The following is a 21947-nucleotide window of genomic DNA, read 5'->3' as shown; positions in this document are numbered from 1 at the left end:
AATCAAGCTGTTTTGTTGATATGTGACCCTGAACTAGGTCTTAACCTAGCAAATTCACTCAGATAGCCAAATTACTAAGGAAATGGAAAACTTCCATACTAATTAATGCTTGTGTAATTCTTCTGGTCATTTCAACAATTTCTTTTATGCTTCTTTTATTTATTTATTTTTCCAAATCAGCACCTTTAAGAAAAATGGGGGAAAGGCCATCTCCTTAGAGTTAACAGCCCACCCCCACGCCTTTTTTTTTTTTTTTGCCAAAGAGGAAAAACCGCAATCAAAAGAGAAAACCCAAACCAACCAACCAAATGTCACTTGACAAACAACTAATTCATGTATTCTCCTCTCCTTCCACCTGGAAAAAAAGTCTTTTCCTTCAAGTGCGCTGGATTCCCCCCCCCCCCCACCTTGAAAAGGACAAAAAAAAAAAAACCACGCCATTTCCAGACCAAGAAGCCATTTACAGACAAATGTCATTTTCCAGTTTTGATTTGTGCATGTCTTTTTTTTTTTTCCTTTTTTCACAAAGCGCTCTCAATGTGGCCGACTAACAGGAAAATGTGTGTGTGCTAATGGTTTATGGGGGGGGGGGGACGCTGCTGCGGGGGGGGTGGGCGGCAGCTGCTACAATTAATTCTCTTCTTTGCTTTTCAAAAAGCCTGCATATCTGGAAGGGGAAAAAAAGGTCATACTGTAAAATGACGTGTCATTTGGCTTCACTGGGCACTTCAGCGTACTAACTCCATTTTTTTTTTTTCGGCCTTATTTTATTCGATTCTCCTTCGCTTCCTTCCACGGCCCGGCCCGGCCCGGGACACGTCTGCTCCGCGCACACAGGGTGTCCTGCCCCAAACGCACCAAGTCGCGCCCAGCGCCCGCCGCGCAGCCTCCTCCCGCCCCCCGCCCCCCCCCTCGGCTCCGGCGCCACGACTCGCCCGCGCCCCCTCCCCCTCGCTGCACCACCTTTACCACCCGGAGCCCTTCCGAGGGGCTGATGTCACCCGCCCCCCCCGACTCTCCGCGGCCACTTCCCCCGCCGAACCTCCCCTCGACGATGCCCCCTCCGCCACCGCGGCGTTCCCCCCCCACCCCGCTGGCTGGCTTTTTCCCTGTCCCTCTCCCGACAAATCACACACCCCACGGAGGCGGGTCCCCCTCCCGTGGCCCGCCACCCCATTTCCTGTCCCCGAAACCCTCTTTTTGTCGCAGTCTCCCGAGCCCTGTGGGACTCCCCCTCCCCCTCCCCAACACGCACCCGAAGCCCCGGCGCCGTGTAGGCCTCGCGGAGAGAGAAAGAGAGAGAGGGGAGGGCGCGGGGAGGACGGGAGAGCGACCGGGAGCGGGCAGACAGGGCAGAGAGCCCCGCGCCCGCGTCGCCACGGCCCCCCGCCCCATTTCAGGCCCCCGCCCGGCCGAATGGCGCCCCGGGGTCCCCCTTCCGGCCTCGCCCCCCGGAGGCTGAGCCCGCGGGCGGGCGGCGGGCTCGGGAGCGCGCGCCCGGGGCGGGGGACGGGCTCGGCGCGCGCGGCCTGCGGGGCGCCCCGAGGGGCCCCCCCGGGCCGGGCCGGGGCCGGCGCCCCCCGCCCCGCCCTTACCCAGCAGCAGCAGACGGTGCGTGGCCCGGTAGACCTGCTTGTCCTTCTGCAGCTGCTTCTCGATCTTCTTGTTGGCCTCGCGCTGCGCCTTCTCCTCGTTGCGCTGGTCCTCGGTCTTGCTGTTTCCGAGACAGCCCATGGCGGCGGCGGCGGCGGCGGGGCCGGGCGCGGGCGGCCTCACGCGGGCCGAGAGGGCCGGGGCAGCGCCGGGCGGGCGGGCGGGCCGGGCGCGGACTCGGCTCCTCGGGGAGGAGCGCGCGGGGAGGGCGGTGTCGCTCTGCCTGAGCGGAGCGCGCAGCTCCCAGCCCCTCGAGCCTGAGCCCAAGGGTCTGATGGCCGCCGCGGAGCGAGGCGGACCTTAGACGGAGCTGCGGGCGCTGCTGCCGCCGCTGCCGCCGCCGCCGCTCTTATTGCCTCGGCCGGAGCCCCGCCGCCGCCCCGACCCAGAGCTCCGCGGCGGGCGGGGGGAGGCGGGGGGAGGCGGAGGCGGCGGCGGCGAGGGGGGTGGAAGGAGGAGGAGGAGGAGGGATGAGGAGCGGCCGCGGCGGCGGGGAGGGCGGGAGCTGGCGGAGGGAGGCGCCCCCCCGGGTACCCGGGGAGGGGGGTCCCTCCGCCCGCGTCCGGCCCGGGACGGGACAGGCCCGGGAGACGCCCCCTCGCCCCCCCTGGCTTGGGCCCCAAGCGGGGCCGGCCTCCGGGGGGAGAGGGGGCGTCTCCGAGCCGGTGACGACCCCTCGCACGACGCCAACGCTCCACCCCCCGGGCCGCGTCGCCCTGCGGCCCCCGAGGCCGAGCGCCCCCCTCCCCTCCCGCGGGCGCCGCCGAGGGGCCGGGGTGGGCGGAAGGGGAGGGAGTGCGAGCCAGAGCCCGGACTTAGGAAAATTTTCGAAAAGAAGTGAGAGACATAGAGAGAGCTAGAGAGCAGGGAAGTGTGGAAAAAGCGAGGCGAGCACGAACCAAAGGACAGAGCAACCGAAAAGGAAAATGTGTCCAAACACACATACACAAATACTCAATAAAACTCCACACTACACAGCGATGGTGGTGTCTGGGGGAGGGGGAGGGGGTCCGACTTAGATGAGCCGCTCCTCGCGCCCCCGGCGACGGGCGCCAGGGCGGGATCCGAAGGCACCCGAGGCCCCGGAGTGCCCTCGTTCTCTGCGCTTGGCCTTGGCCGGGCCGCCCACGAAGGAGAAGAAGGCGCAGCCCAGGAACATTCGGAAGCAGCAGGTCGCCCCAAAAAAGAAGCCGCAGCCGCGGCCCTCGTCCGGGCTTGGGTGCAGCAGAAAGTCCAGCACCCACGCGGGGTTGCGCACGGAGAAGACCAGGAAGGTCAGCAGCGGCAGGTGGGCGCTCAGCGCGCTCATCTCCAGCCGCCCGGACCCCCACACGGCGCTCCTGAAGCCTCGCAGGGCGTCGATCAAGTCGTCGTAGTCGTCGTCGTCCTCCTCGTCGTCGTAGTCGTCGTCCTCGTCACTCGAGTCCGTGTCCCACTCAATCCAGATCCTACTCGTGGCCCCGGCGCCGGCGCCCACGCCGACCCCGGCGGCGCCCTCCGCGGCGCCCTCGACGGCGGCGGCGGCGCCGGCTGCGGCGGCGACCTCCGGGCCTCGGGCCTCCTCCTGGGCTTCTAGCCCCTTCTTCTTCATCTTCTTCTGCATCTTCTCCAACTTCTTCCTCTCCTTCTCCTTCTTCTTCTCCTCTTTTCTTCTCTTCTCCAGCAGCTTCTTCTCCATCTTCCGCCTCTCTTTTTCGGTTAGCAACTTCTCGCCGGGCGCCTCTTGCTCCGACTTCTTCGGGGGCTTCTCGGCTACCCCTTTCTTCCGCGACGCGCGCTGCTCGGCCAGCGCTGCAGCCACCGCCGCAGCTTCGGCAGCCACCTCGGCCGCAGCCAACGCTGTCTTCCTCTCGCTCTCCAACGCTCGAGCTTTGAGTTTCATGGCCATCTTCAGCATGACGGCTCGGCCACCTCGGGGTGCCTGGCTCTCGCCTGGCCCGGGCGCCCTGTTTGCCCCCGGCCTCGGGCTGGCCGGACCCCGTGCGCCCCGTGTCGGGGGAGTCTGTTGCGATCCCCGCGGCTCTGTCCCGGGGGCCGCGGAGCGCGGCTGCTGGGTTTCGTCCGGGCTGCTGGGCTGGCTGCCTAAGAGTTAGCGCCAAAACGGATGAGCAAACGAAAAAGGGGTGAGAACAAACCAAAAAGCACCCAACAATACGAGAAATCAAAAAGCACCGAGAAATGTCAAACAACTCAAAAAAGAAAAAGTGCACAAGGCGCGATGGCACGAGTTTGCTGTTACCCTCAGGCGCTCCTTGGTTAGGCTCTTGGGCACGCCAATGGAGAAAAGAGAAGAGAAGAGAGAGAATTGGGGGGTGCCCCGAAGGCTCGGGCAGGGCGGTAGCGCCGAGGCGCCCCTGCCCTGTCCCGGCCCGGGTGGCTGTTGCCCCGCGCCGGGCGACTCGCACTTCCGCGGGAGGCCACGGTGCCCCCGGACTTACATGTGAGTGAGGTGCACTCACACGCAAGGCAGTGCCTGCCTGCCTGCCTGCCGGCCGCCCGCCGCCGCCCCGCGCCGGGAGGCTTCGCTCCAGCCACGGCGCCGCCGCCCGGAGCCGGAGAGCCAGCTAGCGAGCAGCGCGCCGGGCCGGCCACCTGACGCAGCCCGCTCCGCGGTGCCGACGCGACTGAGCGTGCAGCCGGAGAGCAGCGCTCCTAAGCGGCCCGATGACGCCCCAGCCTCTCTTCAGAGGACGGACCCACCGCGGCGGCCCCTATAAACCGAAGGGGAAGCCGAAAAATCGGCCCGCCGGGGACGTGCCCAAACGGGCTGCCGCGCACCCCGGGGGTGCGGGCGGGTGCGGGGGGCCACACAGGTGTGGGCGCGGGGCGTGGGGGATGCGGCGCTGGGGGGCTTGGGGGCGCCCAAGGCGGTGGGCGCCGGACCCCGCCTCCCAGACCTGCCTCCCAATTTTCGGTGAGTGGTGTAGCCCTGGGCGGCGTGCAAAGTGTGCGACGGCGGCGCTCGCCCGGCTGCGCGCCTCCTTACCTCCCGCTTCCCGGTTAGCGTGCGCGGGGCCGGCCACCCAGCCCTCCCTCCCAGCGGCGCGCACCCGCGGAGGTAGGTGTCGGCACTAATTAATCGCGGCGCGTGATAGGCGATGTGCGGTGTGATATGAGCGCGGAACGAGCATCATCGCCAGGTGAAGCCGGCGACGCGAGAGCCGAGCGCTGGTGGCCAGGTCACGGGGTCGGCGCCCTTGGAGTCCTCCCGGGTTGGCGAGGTGGTGGGCCAGGGTGTCCCAGTTATCCGTGGCTGGGCCCGCGGGCCGCGGTGGCTGGGGGTGTTCTGGAACAGATGGAAAAGTAGTTTATTGATCACGAATTTGTTTGAGAATTGTTTAAAAACTTTCAAGTGTTTCCCCCACCCCACCCCAGCACTGTCCCATTTAAGGATACTGCAGACCCAGCGCAGTGGGTTAAGGGCAGTGACACCGAGTCAGTCCTCAACGGCTGGGCGGTGGCTCACTTTTCCTGGGACCTTGGTTGAGTCGTTTGAAGTCAAGCGGGTGTCTGCTTGGGTACAATTCATTCATTCATTCAATAAATGTTTGGTCCCAGCAGCCCACCTGGTACCCAGGTGAGTCAAGAGTAGCCAGGACGTCCAGTCTAAGACCTTGGCAACTGCCTTTGGTGGTTCACGGGTCACCTGCCAATCAACCCAAATTCACAAGTAGTCACGACTACTACTCTCTCCGTTCTTTAATTTTCTTTCACTTTGAAACAGTCATTAAAACTTTGGATAAAAGTTGGGAGGATAAAAAGAGAAAAACAGTCTATTTGTAAATGGAAACACAGCTAACATACCTAGGGGGTGGGGTGATTGATTGGTTGGGTCAGAGGCCTTGAGTAAATTGTCCCTATAGTTTTTCTTTGAAAATAGAAAGGCACTGTTAATCATTCAACGGGACTGTTGAAATTCCCCCCTTCCCCCAGTTTGCTCAACTCAAAATAAGAAAAAGTGTGACAGATGAAGGTGCCCCCTATTATTTGTTGTTGACCCCATCAGGTACACCTCCAAACCCCACGCCCACCCCCCTTCTACAAGGCCTCACTTCGTGAACCTGAGAGATGGCAGGGCAATTCAAAGTCAGCAGAGAACACTCGGAATTAAGAACAGGAAGCGAAATCTTCACTCCAGACTCTCATGGTCTATCTATATCTGCTACCTCTCCTGACAGCGGGGCCCAGACATTGTCGGACTCTGCAGAAAAGTTGCTGTGTTTGCCCTTCCACCCCCATTCCCAAATCAGCCAGGTTCTGATCACGCTCTGGATATGTCCTCTCTTTCCACACAAATATACACCTTCTGTCGACAGAAACCTCAAAGGAACTGTCATCCACCAAAACAAAAACGGATAAAAATATTCACCCTATAGACCAGAATGTTCTCATAAATAAATTCCACAGTAAGGCTGCCTGAAACTATGACTTAGTCATTCACCAGCTAGATTAGAGACTACCTAAAGATTGAGTTTTTATCTTTACCTATTAAATAAAAACCTCTTGCTTGAATTTGATTAATTGATCGACTGTCATTTTTAAAAACTGGTGAAGGCTTATGAGGAGGAGGAACAGGCCAGATTTTAGTTAAGCTCCATTTGTTCCAAAGCATCTTCCTTTCCTGCTTCTAATGTGGCTGAAGAGCAAATACATTGTATTTAAGAGGAACAAGGTAAATAGTAACCAATACAACCTTGATACTTATGCCAGGAGCTACACATTACTACAAAGAATATAATGAAAAGTCTTCTTATTTGGAAATCCCTGAGTTGGGTTACCATCTCCCCCCTTTTAGATAAATATGCCGCCTGAACTTTGAAAGGAGTGAAGCTGTCCCATGTCATATGCTGACACATATTCCAGGCAAGTACAATCAAGACTATTGTCCTAGAATGTATAAAGCAAGGTCAGGCTTCAGCCATTTCAACTTCTAACCTGGCAGGCCATTCTTGGAAAAAAAAATTTTTTTTTTTCTTTTTTTTTAGTGTAGCTTTCACCTATATTATGACCAACCACTGATGAACAAATACAGCATTTACTTTGTAAATATATGACAGCAGGTGGAATCAATGGTTTACAGGTAAGCAAAGGCCACTAAGATCTCTGAAACACAAGCTCGTTTGTGGTCTGTTCGGCTGTCTGTTTTCACCCGACACAAAGTGAAAGATGAGATTTTACTTAATTGGCATGGTGAGCTGATACTGTCTACAGTTTTCACTCTAGCAGTTGACCTACCCAGGGCCTTAAAAGTTTTAATTTTAAAAAAATTTAAAAAAGGCTTTCAGGTTCAGAGGCCACCATGCATGACCTTTTCATATGAATTAGTGATTTATTTAATAGGTTGTTACCATTTTAAGTGCCTGGTTTATGCTTTGAGAGTGGAGCAATCCATTAGCATAATTCTTGGAACAGTCCAGACTGGAGAGTTTTCCAGTGGAAGGGGCCTCTTGTTTGGCTCAGGGAGAGATGGAAGTCGTGGAAATTTCAAGCTCTGAAGAGGGGCAAAGGGCCAGAATGTCCCGGGTGTAAAGTGCCTGGTTCAGGTGACCTGCTCCCTGCCAAAGCCAGCAAGTGGGGATAATAACATACCCGTAACCTAAACACTAGGTCACCCCCGGCTATGACTTTGTGAAACAGAGCGGGGGTCCCATGCTATACACACTGATCAACAGCTCCCTCCAGCAAAGCATACTTTACAACAATGGATGGATTGGCAAGGGGTTTCTTTTTCTTTTTTAGTGGTCTTGTAAACTTCATATTTATGGGTGGATGCGTTCCTTGGCTTTTTTGCATCTTCCTGTCTGAGAAAGAATGCCTCGTCTGCTTTTAGAAGCAATATACTCGCTATAGCTCAGAATCTTGAAAACGTTTTTACACTTAATGGTGTAATTAAGTTTTTGGACAAGCATGTGTTCTTCTTGGACTTTCATTAGATGGGTCATGTGAGGTTCCAGAGAAAATAAAATTATGATATTATTTTAATAGCCTAGGAAACAAATAGGTTTCCACCGAAACAGAAACCTTTTAGCTGTAAGTTTTTAATAATAATGTTTAGTACTTCAATGGTGCTTTCTGTCTTTTAAAGTACATTTTGCACTTTAACTAGAATGACTAGTTAGAAATTAGAACTAATTAGAAATTTGCAACAACTAGAAATTGTTGTTGCAAATGAATGTGACTTGAAACCTGTACTATACACATGATGAAGCAGGTATTGTAAAAAGCCTTCCTAGTTAATCCCTGATGAGAAGGTTCTGTTACTTAATCCCATAAAGTTCTTAAAAATCTAATGTACTGCTTATCTAGGGCATTTTTTTCCTTGTCACACTCACCAGTTAACAGTGACAACCACAAGGTAACCCTAAACTTGCATTCAAAGCTAAACATGGTGTTCAAGTTAGCAAAACTTCCTTTCAAAAGCTGATATCAAGGAACTAACTACAGGGCCACATGAAATTCCCCAATTTGATTCCTATTAATTCTAAAATAATTTATTTTTAACTTAGAATACACTCTAATCAAAACAAAATATGGAGGCACATTGGCCAATGTGTTTGGACCCAATTTTTTGAGCCAGTGGCTTTGGGATACGGATCAAACATTTTAAAAGCATGGTTCACAAAATGAGGGAAATTGGGTCTTTAGTGTCTTGATGGATCTTTCCTGACTCTGATGGATGGACACCATCAAAGAGAGGAATGTCCTGGTCTCTATGATGCCCAGTTCCCAAGACCCTTAGTGCCTTTCTCATGACATTCCCAGGACTGGACTTTTAACAAAGTCACCAAACACTTTGAAAGAGGGACACAATAAAGTAGAGTCTACACTGTTCCTTTTAAAAACTGAAACCTTAATAATGATACACATGATAGCCCTGCAAAGATTCAAGGTACATAATTTGGATGAGGGGCTTACTGACATCAACCACAGATCAACGGACCCTCTTACTGGAGGTCCTAATTGAGGGGTGAGTTATGTAAAACTGTTACCACTCTATAGCAGAAGAGTTAATTTTCCTAAACCAAATTAACTTTTGTTAGGTAATGGGAAAGCCTGTTGCTTCAAACTTTTAATTTGGCCTTTAGGATAGAAATTCATCCAGGATGGAAAATAATGCAGGGAGGACTAGTTAACAATAGGTACTGGGTCAGCTCACTTGTGTCTTTGTTCACAAGATGTCTTAGTTAAATGGCATTTTGATTCAACATCTTATTAAACAAGTACCAACAGGAAAAAACAAAAAGCAAGTTGGTGCAATCAAGAGAGCCCTAAAGTCCTAATAAGATAACTTTCTAAAAAGAAATCCTTTAATTGTTCTGATTTTAAAGATTTTGGGATTTTTTTTTTTCCCATTGCATTCAATTCTTCAAGTTTAGCCCCATATAATTAAGTGTTTAGAGCGTTAAATACTCTGGATGAATCAGGTAATAAATTTCCTTTAATTAAGTGCTGTTTTGTGTATAAAGGAAATAACTGCTAAATACAACTTTTACCATCTTGGTGTTTTTACTGTATTTACCTACCAACCAAGTGTAGATGACTGTTTTCAAACAGGCTTGCAATTAGTTACTAGCCTCAGTTTGGGACAAGTAATATTCTGATGGGGCTGTGGGTGTTACTTGCCTTCGACGCCCCCCACCACCAAACCCACTTCCATCTGTTGTTGGTAAACCCAGAATTAAGCAATTAATGGGACATAATTAGTCACACATTTATCTAAAACTGTGGATATATTTTCATCTTTCTGTGTTTGCCCACACATGTTGAAAATGAAATAGAAAAATGTGTAATTATAGTTTAGCTCCGCCTCCTTCCCTGGGTTTTTATTTTGAGGGGCACAAATGCTTGGTTCCCAGAGAAGCCCCAGCTTTGCCCCTCCCCCATCCATCTCTGTTTAGCCTCTGTTTGGTCACAACTCAGTATTTGCCCAGAGAGTGCCCTCGCCTCTGCCGGCGGTCCATGGAGGACTGGGCGGTGTGCACAGCCCTCTGCCTGATGAGCCAGGAGCTACTCAACTCAGCAAAGCCCAGATGCTACAGCAGCTCCTCAGGTCTTTGCCGACCTCTGGAAGTTATGAGGAAAAGAGAACTAGCCAGCTGAAACAACGGGCATTTGCAATCAGGCTGGAATCAGATGGAAAGGAGATGTTTTCACGAGCTACAGACCTCAGCTGTGCCCACAGCCACGTCCCAGGGTCTCTGCCTGCCGCCCAGAACTGGGAAGGCGGCCTCTGCCCGCTTTCTCGAACATTCCTGTTTCTTGGTCGCTGAAGTCTCTACTACCTTCTCAGATTACGGCTCCTTTTGTGCTAATTACACCGAAAAAATTGAAAGAATGTCGCTGACTTTACAAAGAACACAAAGCAGGCTTGCTTAAAAAACTAAATATAGCCATTTTCTTTCAGAAGGGGGACCACTCAGCCTTCAGAATGATTTGCACTGTTTGGATTAACTGCAGACGGACAATTCATTTATGAAGACCCAGGTGACAGAAAAGAGGATACATTTAAAATGTGGGTCGCTCTGGGGGGCCGTTCACATGAAATCCCAAGATCTGATTAATGATGAACTGCCCCCCACCCCACCCCCAACACACACACAGCGCTTAATTGTAAAATAAGACTTGCCAGTGATAGCAGGCTAATATAAGCTACCATGAAAAGAGGAAAGAAATGGAATGCCACTGTGTAGAAAGCTATGTACCACGCAGGTAAAAATATAAATGAGAGAAAAAGAAAGTCTAACTTCTCACCCCGGAAGGCTGCGCCTGCCACAAAGCAAGAGGATGCTGTTTTTGCAACTCCCTGTTCTCTATTATATAAGGAATGGTCTTTTAAAAGACAGAACTGGGAAGTGCATGTTGCTGGCCAAGAAGATTATGGATGGCATCCCCGTGCTCCTTCTATGAAATCCTCTAAGGGTTAATAGGTGAACAGTAGCTGCTTGGAATGATTTATTTTTCCAAGGAACATTAAATACTGAATTGCTCATGCTGAAATAATGCCACAGCTGTGACCCTTAGGGCTGCATTTTGGACACTGGTTCAAGTGACAGGTGTACTCGATGTATGCCCAGCTTGGCTGAAATTGTGAGGCCTAACTCAAGTTTTCCCCCTCGACTCGTTGGTGGCAACTCTGGAGCCAGCCAGGAAAGGGCCTTTTGCACATCGAAGACCATGTGTGCTCAGCCGTCAACAAGAACGCCAGCCTTGGGTGGGGAGGGGGTGGATGGGGCCCCTGCTCCCTGAATATAAAACGAGAAAATCAAGACAGAAGACGGGGAAGAGGAAGTGGGAGCTGAGAAGTCTGATTTGAAATCCTTCTAGGTTTTAAAGCAAACAGATCTGTCCTTGGAGGATTTTAGCAAATGAAGCCAGCCTGGGATTCTAGGAAATGTGTCACCAAAATTGGTATTACTAGAGGAAGTGGCACAAAGCTGGAAATTCGGAGTCTAATCTGTAACATACTAACTATACCTATTTTTATCCCAGGGTTGCAGTGACCTAACACCAAGAAATGAAAACTAGCCCTTCATCGATAGAAGACATGAACACCTTGAGAGTGGGGTGGCAGGGCAAAGGTTTCACTAGGTCCCTTCATCTGACCAGGGGTTAGACATCAGCAGTCACTCATGAAGGCAGCTGATTTTTGAGGAAAGCCAGTGAAGGCTCCAGACCAAACCTTGGGAGCTCTGGTGTGAAGTGAGCAACTCTGCATTGTCAAAAGTCTGGCCTGAGCAAAATGCCTATAGGGTGTCCTAGTAGTTTGGAGAGGGCAAGAAGAAGGCTGGGTAGTCAAGAAGGAGCCCAGATGAAGCTTTCTTTCGTCTTTGCCACCAGCCACAAAGGCATGGGGTCCCTATCTTTTGGCAAGATGGTGCCAGGTGGCTGATGAACAGAGAACCACCTCTAGAAGTTGACAAATGTCCCACTTTGGGGCCTGGTTCCAATAAGGATGCTTCTCATGAAGATGATGGTTGCAGCTGCTGCTCCCTTATTCTGAAAAGGTGAACCTCTACCTTCTGAGTACAGGATGCTTTCATAATTGGATTCCCTGGGAGCTGCTTCAAAAAGCTCGTGAAAGAATCTTTCAGAGGAAGCTGATATAAAACTTAGTTGGGATGCAGAGACATCTAATCTTCAAGCTAAATGGATACTGTTTACTCATAACCATTCAAAGCATCCTAAAGTCTAGAAAGACCTAACTCAAGTTCAGTTCAGTCGCTCAGTGGTGTGCGACCCCATGGACTGCAGCACGCCAGGTCTCCCTGTCCATCACCAACTCTCTGAGTTTACTCAAGACTGGGCACAAAGACCGACTAGTTAGCTGCAAATTCCTATCATGGTGTTATTATTAACCCAGACCTCAGGGGGGCGCTCCAGAGCAGGGGAACTGAAAGTCTCAGCCTTCAAAGTGAATTTCTTAAATAGTTTTGAGAAAAAATCAGTAATCAGCTTAAATACATTTTAGTGATCTGCCACAAGTTAGTTGAATGCAACAGGGGGAAAAAAAACCCCAAATTGTGAACTAACTAGGGTGATCCCCAAGGACACTTAATGTTTTCATCTCAGATATAAGATAACTTTATATTTCATTTGCCTTGCACATTCTTAAATGTGCTAAATAGATGTGTATTCCTCACCTTGGCATAACTATATATCCTCTAGATTTACTGAGGGTACAGAAGGCAGAGAAGGGAACTTTGTAAAAAAGAAGAAGAAAGCTAAAGAATAGAACTCTACAACAAAAATTTAATTTCTAAAATGGATGCCAAAGTAGAAGAGATAGTGAGAGAAAACTATATGCATTTTCAGTAAAACTACAAACACCAAAAAAGGTGCTAGCAACATGAAAACCCCAGGGAAACAAACAAAATCACTCTATAGGTGAACCCTTGCTGTACCTTCCTCCCAACACCTGAGTTCTGTGAAACCACCCAGCTGTCACTTTTTTCCTCTTAGCAATGTGACATTGATTTGTCATTATTAGAATTCAGAGGTCTGCTTAATGAACTCTTAATAAATGAAAGTTATCAATTCTTGACCTTTTCCCCCTGGAATTCTCGGTATGTGGTTAAACTGCTAAAAAAGTATCTTCAAGGTTCTGTGACTATAAAATAAAAATAAAAGATTAAGGCTGGGTGGCTTGGGAAGTCTGAGCAGATTTGGGTTCTGCCCTGCCTGCACCCCAGAGGGAAAATGAGTAAGATCGATTGGAAACAGCATCTGGGGGTGATAGCAATGCTCTGCTTTGGCTGAGCTGTCTGCAAATAGAACTACTCTGCCTGAGACTGAAGTCCAGGAGGGAGGGGTGCCAAGGAGCCCTTCCCCCTTCCTCTGCCCCCGCTAGCATCCCCTTCCTACCCCACCTGCCTGGCTATTGAAAGAAACTGAAGCCCAGAGAGTCTGAATCAGCTAGCCAAATGAGAAAGAAAGAGAAGAGATTGACGATCAAGTCCTAGTTTTGGTGACTGAGAATAAAGGATTGGGGGGGGGGGGCACTTTTTCAAGAAACTGAATCATGACCAATTTTTTTTTCCTATGAAAGCAATACTCCTCGTCCGTATTTTTCACTAGCTGCCCTGAGCTGGTGGTAATCTAAGACAAAATGAGGGCAGGTGGCTTCAGCCTCCTTTTCATGCTAAGGTGGCCACAGGCACCAGATAAATCTTGACCCTGACAATGGTGCTGCCAAGAGCCTAATCACAAAGACTGCCCTCTGTGTGCCTGCCTGTGAAGACTGGTGACCCTCTGCCCCTCTGCAGCAGACTCCAGGTGGCCACTGCAGAGAAAGCACGAGGGTCTCACGTCTTATTCATGCCCCTTCTAGTTCCTCATTCCTCAAAGAGCAGGCTGGCTTTCTAGGTCTGTCTCCTCTGATCCCTAAAAATAAGTCTACTTGTGGGGCGGGAGCGGGGGAGGAATGTCAGGGGAGGGGGTCAGATGAGCTGATCCTCAAATATTCCACAAACTGGCTGTCTGGGGACAAAACATCCAGATGCTTTTTCACAACTGGACTTTTGACCAAATTGATTGGATGCTTCAGTGTCAAGAACACAAAAAGTCAGAAGGGTCACCAGAAGAGGAAGTTTGTGGGCGACAAGAAAAAACATACTATAGTAGGAAGCGTTACATTTTTCGAGCAAGGAAAATCCGAGTTTTCAGGTTGTGCTAAATGACTCAAAGTTTGCCAGAGCGAAGACAGGGCAAAAAGAATGGATGTTGTAAAAGGTTATCAATATAACCTTTTTATATGGTCCTATTTATTTGGCTCTGGTGCCGTCATAAAATGGCTTGACGCCCACCCCCCCCCACCACCACCACTTTTAAGCACTCTGTAAAATGCAAATGGTCTAAATTAAGAAGCCATCTAATCTCAACCAATATTAATTTTGACATGAAAAATGAGACCAATTCTTCAGACAGGATTAAGATCACGGCCGCCTGGCATTAACCGATCACCCCCGTTTCTTAAAGAACAGGATATTTTCCTTTTCCAAAGTGCCTATTTATTTCTAAGAGAGACCCAAAATCCTCTCAGACGATTCTTATTCAGACACTGAAAAGGTACAATCTCCTAATGTGGCCTGCTTTGACCCCATAGACTCTATCTTATTTGTCTGTTTTTTCCCCCCTCCCAACTAAAATCCCTCTAAAATACCTACAGACCCCCAACACAGCGGAAGGTCAGGATGCTGCCCCTGTATCTTTCTCCATGCAGACCCAACTGCCAGCCCCTAATATTGTTTCCCAAGCAGAAAAGAGAAAACTGAGAAAAAGATTTGTTTTTCTCTCGTGTTTTCTCAACCGGTCCATTGAAATCAGCAGGATCACAGTTCCTCCATCTCTGCAGCAGGCAGAGTCGCCGAGCATCTAGATAAAGAATCTGCCTTTTGGCGGGGCTCAGTTGGGGACACTGCAGTTGTTCTAGAAAAAGGAGGCGTCTCTGCACCCTGAGACCACTGCCACCTCCCGTGAGATCCTGCGGGTGTTGCACTTGGCTTGTGAATTCTCTCGGCGAAGTGCAAGAAATAAAGTGGCTTCACTGGGAAACGCCCATTATTCTCCTGCCATAGAGCCCTAGGTCCCTGCTGTCTCACTACCCTCTGCCTGGTAATTGTCATCACAACCGGAAGGGTCTGTATCAGCCTGACGGTTCACAGAGGGGCAGAAGGGACCCTGGAAAAGTCATGGACTGTTTGGAAGAACCTGCTGGCGTAGAGCACCCCACCCCCGAGGGCTGGGGGAACTACGGCCCTGAGTGTTTACCGCAGCCTCCGGGGTGCTCTGCCTGCGTGTGTAACAGACACTGGGTAATTCAGAGGCACAAAGTCAGGGTCACAGCACGTCTCCTGCTTTGTGTAGTTCTGTCCTAGAGGCTCTCCAGCAGCCAGTACCTGGTGTCTGCAGGACATGAAAAGGTTCTAAAACGGAGGAGGGGGCTGAAATAATGCCCCACCACCTCCCTCCATTCCTGGGCCCCATGGGCAGGATCCCCATGGATCCATGTTGCTCTCTTCCTCACATTCCCAAGCCCAGGAGCTAAGGCTCTTTTCAGCTGAGAGTGAGTCTGGAATTCACTTTTCTTTTTCTCTAAATACTGCCAGTCTGAATCCCAGGGCCACCTTCAGGGGCTGGGGGGGTGGGTGGGGGAGGAGTTCCTGAGAGCTCAAGGTCGAAGGTCAAGGCAGGGTGGGTGGAAGGGGAAATGGGCCTTTTCCCTGATTCTTGCCAGAGCTGAAAGAAACTGATTAACATCTGCTTTCCACCTCTTTTCCCATTGCTACAGCTCGGGCCTCAGCCCTCAGACCTGCAGGGTTCTCTCTGGCCTCCTCTGCAGCTCCCAGGCCCTAGAACCTGACTTTAAAAAGAAAAAAAAAAAACCCCCACCATTTTCAACAATGAGATATGTGACCACTGAAAACCCCTCAGCTGCTTTAAAAGCCAGTGGAGCAGAACACTAGCGAGACTCCCCCAGCTCGAGGTTAAAGTCACAGTTCACTCCACAGAGGGGAAAGGAGAAGCCAGCACTCAGGAGGCACTGGCTAAGGCCTGTCCTGTGGGCTCTTCCCAGGCCAGGCTCAGCCCTGGCTACAAACAGCCGGCCTGACCAGCACAACTGGGGCAGGGACCCGGGACCACGGGCAGGGGGCTTCCCTCCCTCCTTCGGCGTATCCATCACTGTGCAGTGACAGCCCGCTTGGCACTCCCCTCATATCTCTTCAGAGCCCCCTCCCTTCCCCCCAGCACAAGCCTCCTTGGTTTAAAAAAAAAAAAAACAACCAAAACCCATCTTGTTCTTTCATCATAATTAAAGTGCTGTCAGGGAAAATGGCATGGCTGATTTTTGCCGCAGTTGAAATGACCCTCAGCTTTCCTCTCCTCTCATTTGCTAAAGTGGTCCTTTCTCTGCCTGAAATCAGGCCCTTTGGTGATGGAAATTTTAGCAGGAAGCGGCGAGTTCTAAGCAGAATCCTAACCTTGGGAGAGTGGGGAGAAAAATCGATGTTTTTGGAGCCGGCCTCTCTGCGGCAGCAGCCAAGGTGCTGTGAGGCCGTCTTCCCCGTCAGCAAGGGTGCCCTCAGCTCATCATGCCGGCTCCCTCCCTCCCAGGCGTTGTCAGGGGGTCGCAATGTAGCCACACTTGGAGGTCGATTCTCCCTGTTGACTTATCTAAGGGGCAGAAGGAAGCTGCTTGGAATGAAGACAAAATCCGAGCGCCTTCCTCGCCCAGAGGGAAAGCGTGACTGCGTATTTAATATCCTGGCTGGCCTGCATGTTTGTGTTTGAAATAAAGCTATAACTTCCACACATAATGAAATGCGCCCCCCTCCTCCTGCCTGCCGAGGGCTACAGAGCTCCGCCGGGTGACACTCCTGCCTGTCACAGCCACTGCAGTGCCCAGGGCCCTGTCTGGCAATCTCAGCTCCTCTCATTTTGTGAAGACGTCACCAGCCTGTGAGCTATCAGAGAACTTTCTGAAAAGGACATTTCAGGTGAGCAATGCAGTAACATTGGGCGGGGGGGGGGGGGGGGGGCAGAAAAAGGAAAGAAAGGAGATTAAAAAGAAAAGAAAAAAAAAAGAAGGCAGAGTAAGCCAGGGCCCTGAGTAGTTCTGAGCTGCACCTTTGGAAAACCATGTGTGGAAGCCATGACATATATTCAAACACTTATCATGTGAGGAATTCATAATATTCAATCCTAGCCTTCAACTACCTAGATATTAAGGAAACATGTCAGGCGCTTTCACAATTAGCTTAATTTCCTTTTCCTAAATATCAGGCATCTTGGAAAGGCCCCTTCTGAGTTTCACTGGGGAGCTTAATTGGAAGGTTCCGGGTTTCTAGAAGGGTATGCTAATATGTGGCAAGTCAAAATGGCAATCCAGGCCTCCCTCGATTGAATCATTAGTTGTTAATGCACCTCTGAGTAACTCCAAGCTCAGGTGTGAAACTAGCCCAAGTGTCACTACAGCACAGCTTCTTCCCTGGGCTGCAGCAAAGGATGGTGGGGCTGTTTATGTAACACACCAGCAATAAGCTTGTTTTTGCGGCATCATTATTTGCCGGCCTAGTCTCCTGCCTCCTTGCTCCTTTCTCCCTCCCCACCCCCGACTTTTCTTTTTTCTTTTTAGAGAAAGCAAAGCAGCTGTATAGTACTCGAATCTTTTACTTCCTGACTATTCTGTGTGTCAGAGAAGTGGACGCTGGAGAAAAACATGGGGCTTGTTATTACCGGCCTGAGCCGGAATGAGTCAGGCACCTGAAGCTTCGATGTGGACCTGACTCTGCCACTTGGATGAGGCCCCCTCCTACATCCGCTGAGCTGTACCTGGAGAGCTGGTGGGGGGGGGGGGGGGCGGTGCGGGGAGCAAGCCCTGGGGTCACGGGGCGGTGGGGGCAGGGAGCCAATTTGCTGAATTCACTGCTTGGGGGTGCACAGAGCTGGGGGTGGGGGAAGCATTCGGGTGTCAACTGCCCAAATGTTCCCTCCCCAGCCTCTTGTTAGAATTCTATTTCACTATTAAAAACGTGACTCTTTCAGCTCTCTGGCCTCAGAGAGCTCTTTATTAAAATGCAAATGTCCCTTAAGGGTAGCCCCGTAAGCCTTTGCTAGCTAATGGGATTAACTGACAGAACACAACCACCTGCAGGGGGGTGAGGAGGCCTGGGGCCAGAAGCCCCCTTCTCCAATTTGCTACAGGCTCACCCCTGAGCAGGAGGAAGCAAAATCCAGTCTTCTCAGCCTCAGCTGTCCAGATGTCCTTGAAAGGGACTCTGCAGCCGGGGGCCCCCGAGTCCCAGCAGTGGGACCATTTGCTCACTGCAGTTCTCGGCGCCCTGGTGGCCCCATCTCTTAACAATCAGTTCTCTCAGGATGGACAACGTTTTCAAGGTATCCTAGCAGAGTGGTCCGGATTCAAGAGAGCATCAGGCCGCGGTGGGGAAGTAATTGCACATAACTAATTCATTTACAGAGGCAGCCACTTGTAATAAAGGACGTTTTCAAAGTGACTTGGCAAACTGATTTTTTTTTTTTTCCCCCTGAGCTGGTAAACAAGCTTCACATTATGCCCTGAAAATGGGTTTTCATTCACATTGATTTCGCAGTGTGCCTCTCAGGTGAAAAGTATGAAAATGTCACAAACAAGGAGAAGCCCAAACTTATTAATTCTGTAAATCTGAATTTGACTCCTGAAATAAAACCAGTCCCTGTTGTCTGGGGAGTTCCTTCAGTTCAATTGCCTTCACAAAAGCACTTCCCTCCTCTTATATCTAAAATAAGAATTCTCTATTTACCTATCTGTATACACACACACGTATTTTTATAAAAACCGCATATCCTATGCTGAGTATTACAAGAGCCCTATAGATAAAACAACTCTTCCAAGGCTCTGAAGAGATGACTGAAAAGTATTTGTGAGAGAAAAGCTGGAAATTAAATTCTGCAATTAACTCTGCACTTTTCTTTCCGCAAAGACTGGGGGTTAATTATACTAACCTGAATAATGAGTATCTCTATTTCCATTAGGAAAATAGGAAAAAGAGTCCCAGAGCCCAGAAGCTAAGATGGAAGACAGAAGCTAGGATGGAGGGCAGGCCAGGACCTAAGATGGTGGACTGGAGCAAAAATGGAGGGCAGTTGAGGACCTAAAATGGAGGACTGACTAAAACCAAAATGGAGGGGATCCCAGAAGCTAAGATGGAGGACCCAAGCTAAGATGAAAACACTTCACAGTACCTCAGGACCTCTGGATGCAAACTGTGAATGCTTTTTCACCCGACCCCTCAGAATACAAATCCTAGACATAAACAGAAGATTCTAAGCTTAGGTGGAAGAATTTAAGGCTATCCCTTAAGAGGATTTTCAGTCCCAGAAGATCCTGAAAGGCTCAGGCTCCAGACAAATCAGAGAAGAGGGAAGGAGCTGGCTAAAGGAGCTGGATGAAGAAGGAGCTTCACTATCCCAGGGTCAGGCCTCTGGAGTCCCTTCTGAAAGCAAGTCCACCCCTCAGTTCGCCCAGCAAACCCCCAGCAACACCTCCTAAAGAAAGGCCTGGTTCGGTAGCTTCTCTGAGACCCACACTGGGCCTCGAGAAGGTCCCACCCCTGCTGTTTACCTACAACTGTTCAGTCCTGGACTGATGTGGAAATCTGAACCGTGTGCCTGTCGAATCTACACATGGACATCTGTTTTGATCCTTCTGGGTTTTCTACAGTCTCATTATCAGGACTCAACATATTTTATGTGACCATTGATTTGCTTTGCTCAACTCGATTGAGGAAGGGTTGGAAGGCCACCAACATCTGTGTTTTTTGACAACCTTTCTATCTTTTCTTACCTGCCGTGTCTATTTCCTATTTAATCACCCAGCAGCAATGGTGCATGGTTAACTTCCTGGGATTGTTTTGATTGTTAAGACCAAAGAGAGCAGCAATGCCTTATACCTTTGTCTTCCCCATGGGGAAGGGCACATTATTAGTGTATATTGAGTGAATGAATGAATAAACAAAAATGCCCAAATGAAGGCAAACTCACCGACCCAGCAAGGATTTCATGCTTCTGAGAGGCCTGGCAGACACATGCTTGGCTACTGCAACTTAAGAGATGCTACTAGAAAGGCAAAAAGGAAACACAGCCATTTCGACATCTCATTTAACCCCCCAATTAGGCAGTGACTTATCAGTGAGAGAAAATGGGAGCATTTGCACTGAGAACTGGGCAGTATTCCATGCTCTTTGCCAAGTTGGACACAGTCTACATATGAGGTAAACCTCAGATCTGCCAATAGTCAAAAATTAATTCGTGACAACTGTTTTCACTTGGAACCATGATTTCCTTCAATTAGGTGTGTCATTTTATGCTAAATTCCCATTAAACATTTCCCAACAAGCTTTTCTTTTCTTTTTTTTTTTGAAGAACAGCCATGATGACCCTTTACCCCTAAGGATTCTTTTCTCTCCCACACCACCGCTCCCCCCCACCAAAGATTCTTAAAGGTCACAGAAGGCCCATTCGATAAGCATATTGGTGGTGAGGCTGCTTTCTGGGCTATTAGGCTAGCAATTACATTTCCCCCCCTCTCGCCCCTTAATCGGCCATTCTGCTGGGTTTCAAAGCAATGCAAATTTAGCTCCAATCAATTAGTAACACGTTTCTAACTTGGGGGCTTGGGAAAAGGGTGAACTTTTCCTGGTGGAGGGAAGTTAAAACCTTGAGAACAAACGAATCCTGTTCAACCTAGCAAAAGTCTTCTGCCTCTGTGGACTATGTTTTTTGGTTGTTGATTTTTGCTTTAGGCCGAAACTGGGGAGACTGGGGTCCTACTACAACAAATTAGGATAAGATTTTAATTTAATTTTATTTTTTTTGCTTGAGCTAATGAATCAAGCACAGGACACAGAGGCAGCTGACGGAATATTTTCCCCAGTAATGCCAGGAAGCTAAAATCAGCCTTTGTGTGTGTGTGTTTTTTTTTTTTTAATAGCCTGAGAGATTTGCATCTGGGTGTGATATGCTTGAGGGCCCCCCCAGCTCAAAGCAATCAATCTTGTCTCCTCTTGCAGAAGCCCCCTCCGCCTTCCTCACAGAACAGAATTGTCTCCTCTCTCTAATGAACATACCCAGGAGAATAAAACTTGTTTTTCAAAAGTTTGGGGAAGGAAGAAAGGAAGGAAGGGAGGAAGGAAGGAAAAAAAAAGCACACAATGCCTATACTGGGTCTGGCAGGAGCCAAGTTCTGGAGGACACTAACCTATAAACTTCTGAGGATTTCCTCAACGTCTGAGAGGTATACGTAATATACAGGGTGTTCACTTTCAACTTGAAAATTTACTTTGCTTTGTTTTGAGTAGTTATCAAATCAAAGAACTCATAAAGATTGGCTTTTTTTTTTTTTTTTTTTAAGGTCAAAAAGGTCCAACGGGTGCCAGATTTCTTAAAAATCAAACCACTCAGTTGGGTAAGGCTTGTGAAAACACTCAGAAAATCAGGCTGTGCCAGAAGGGGGCTTATTACTAATTAAGGGGAAAAAAATAGAGGAATCATTTTAGGGTCAGGAGAATGTTCTAGCAAGTGAAAAAGGGCCAACTGTGGTAGAAAGAGTGGAGGTCACAGCTCAGGGGATGGTGGGGAAGGGAGGTAGGGGCATTGGTCTTGGCATTCGGCACCAGCCCCCAGTCCCTGTCCTACTGGGTGGGGGGGGGGGTCCTGAAGGGTGGTGGGATGGGGAGGGAGCGATGTGTTGTGTCGTTCCCCACCCGCCCTTTGGATTCCTGGGCCTGCACCCCAGGCCTTCAGTCAAGGGCAGCCTGGCCCCTCAGCTGCGCTGGCCGTTCAGCCTGGACTGACAGCGCTCCATCCTCGACCTAGTGCAGCTTCCATTCCTTGTAACCAGACCCCTCTCCTCCTCCTCCTCCCAGATTCTAAGTTCCTAGAGGGCAGGGACTATGGCTCCCGTTGAGAGCTACATTTCACAAAAGTACTTTTTCTTTCTTTCTCTTTCCCCTCTTTCCTTCTCTTTCAAACTTTTAATTTCATCTCTATGTTGCTCTCTCTCTTTCCTTTTGTACCTTCTTTTTCTCTCTTTCCTCTAGAAAGAACTGGCTTGGAGGGGAGCTGGTTTTTCCACTTCTGAGTTCACAAAAGTTCAGAAAAGAAAGGAATTCAGATTCCTTCCCCCCTTGTCCCACCCCAGGGGAAAGCGCTGAGCAAGTAAAAGAACCCTGAAAAGACACAATGGAGAATGTGGGAAATGCGCTCAGGAAGTCAGTGAGTGTTGGGTGGGGGGGTGAGTT

At 50.0% G+C, this 21947-nt stretch overlaps 1 protein-coding gene and 1 long non-coding RNA gene across 20 annotated transcripts in view; one reads left to right on the top strand and one right to left on the bottom strand.

The window, feature by feature from the left end:
- The window catches only part of LOC113903214 (guanine nucleotide-binding protein G(s) subunit alpha isoforms short), a 67412-nt gene that overhangs the window by 16784 nt on the left and 28681 nt on the right, over nucleotides 1–21947 (bottom strand). For 3 of the 15 annotated variants that reach the window (XM_027559024.1, XM_027559025.1, XM_027559026.1), the window contains exon 1: nucleotides 1596–2133. The exons of 8 other annotated variants lie outside the window; for them this stretch is intronic. In XM_027559024.1, the coding sequence (XP_027414825.1) occupies nucleotides 1596–1734 (139 nt within the window). In that variant the 5' untranslated portion in view covers nucleotides 1735–2133. Of the gene's footprint in view, nucleotides 1–1255; nucleotides 1446–1595; nucleotides 2134–4091; nucleotides 4334–21947 lie in introns of those variants that run through there. 4 more of the 15 variants (XM_027559032.1, XM_027559033.1, XM_027559028.1 and 1 more) reach the window with 3 other exon arrangements.
- On the top strand, nucleotides 4626–20044 carry LOC113903217. Of its 5 annotated transcripts, XR_003514054.1 has the most exons (4): nucleotides 4626–4711; nucleotides 6449–6733; nucleotides 16499–16646; nucleotides 17285–20044. It is a non-coding gene; the product is annotated as an uncharacterized LOC113903217 (long non-coding RNA). The 5 variants fall into 5 exon arrangements; XR_003514055.1 differs by lacking the exon at nucleotides 4626–4711 and having other exon boundaries at nucleotides 6411–6733; nucleotides 16507–16646; XR_003514053.1 differs by lacking the exon at nucleotides 4626–4711 and having other exon boundaries at nucleotides 6411–6733.

The sequence above is a fragment of the Bos indicus x Bos taurus genome, chromosome 13 (genome assembly GCF_003369695.1).
Source record: "Bos indicus x Bos taurus breed Angus x Brahman F1 hybrid chromosome 13, Bos_hybrid_MaternalHap_v2.0, whole genome shotgun sequence".
Lineage (NCBI taxonomy): Eukaryota > Metazoa > Chordata > Mammalia > Artiodactyla > Bovidae > Bos > Bos indicus x Bos taurus.
This window is presented reverse-complemented; position numbering and strand designations above follow the sequence as displayed.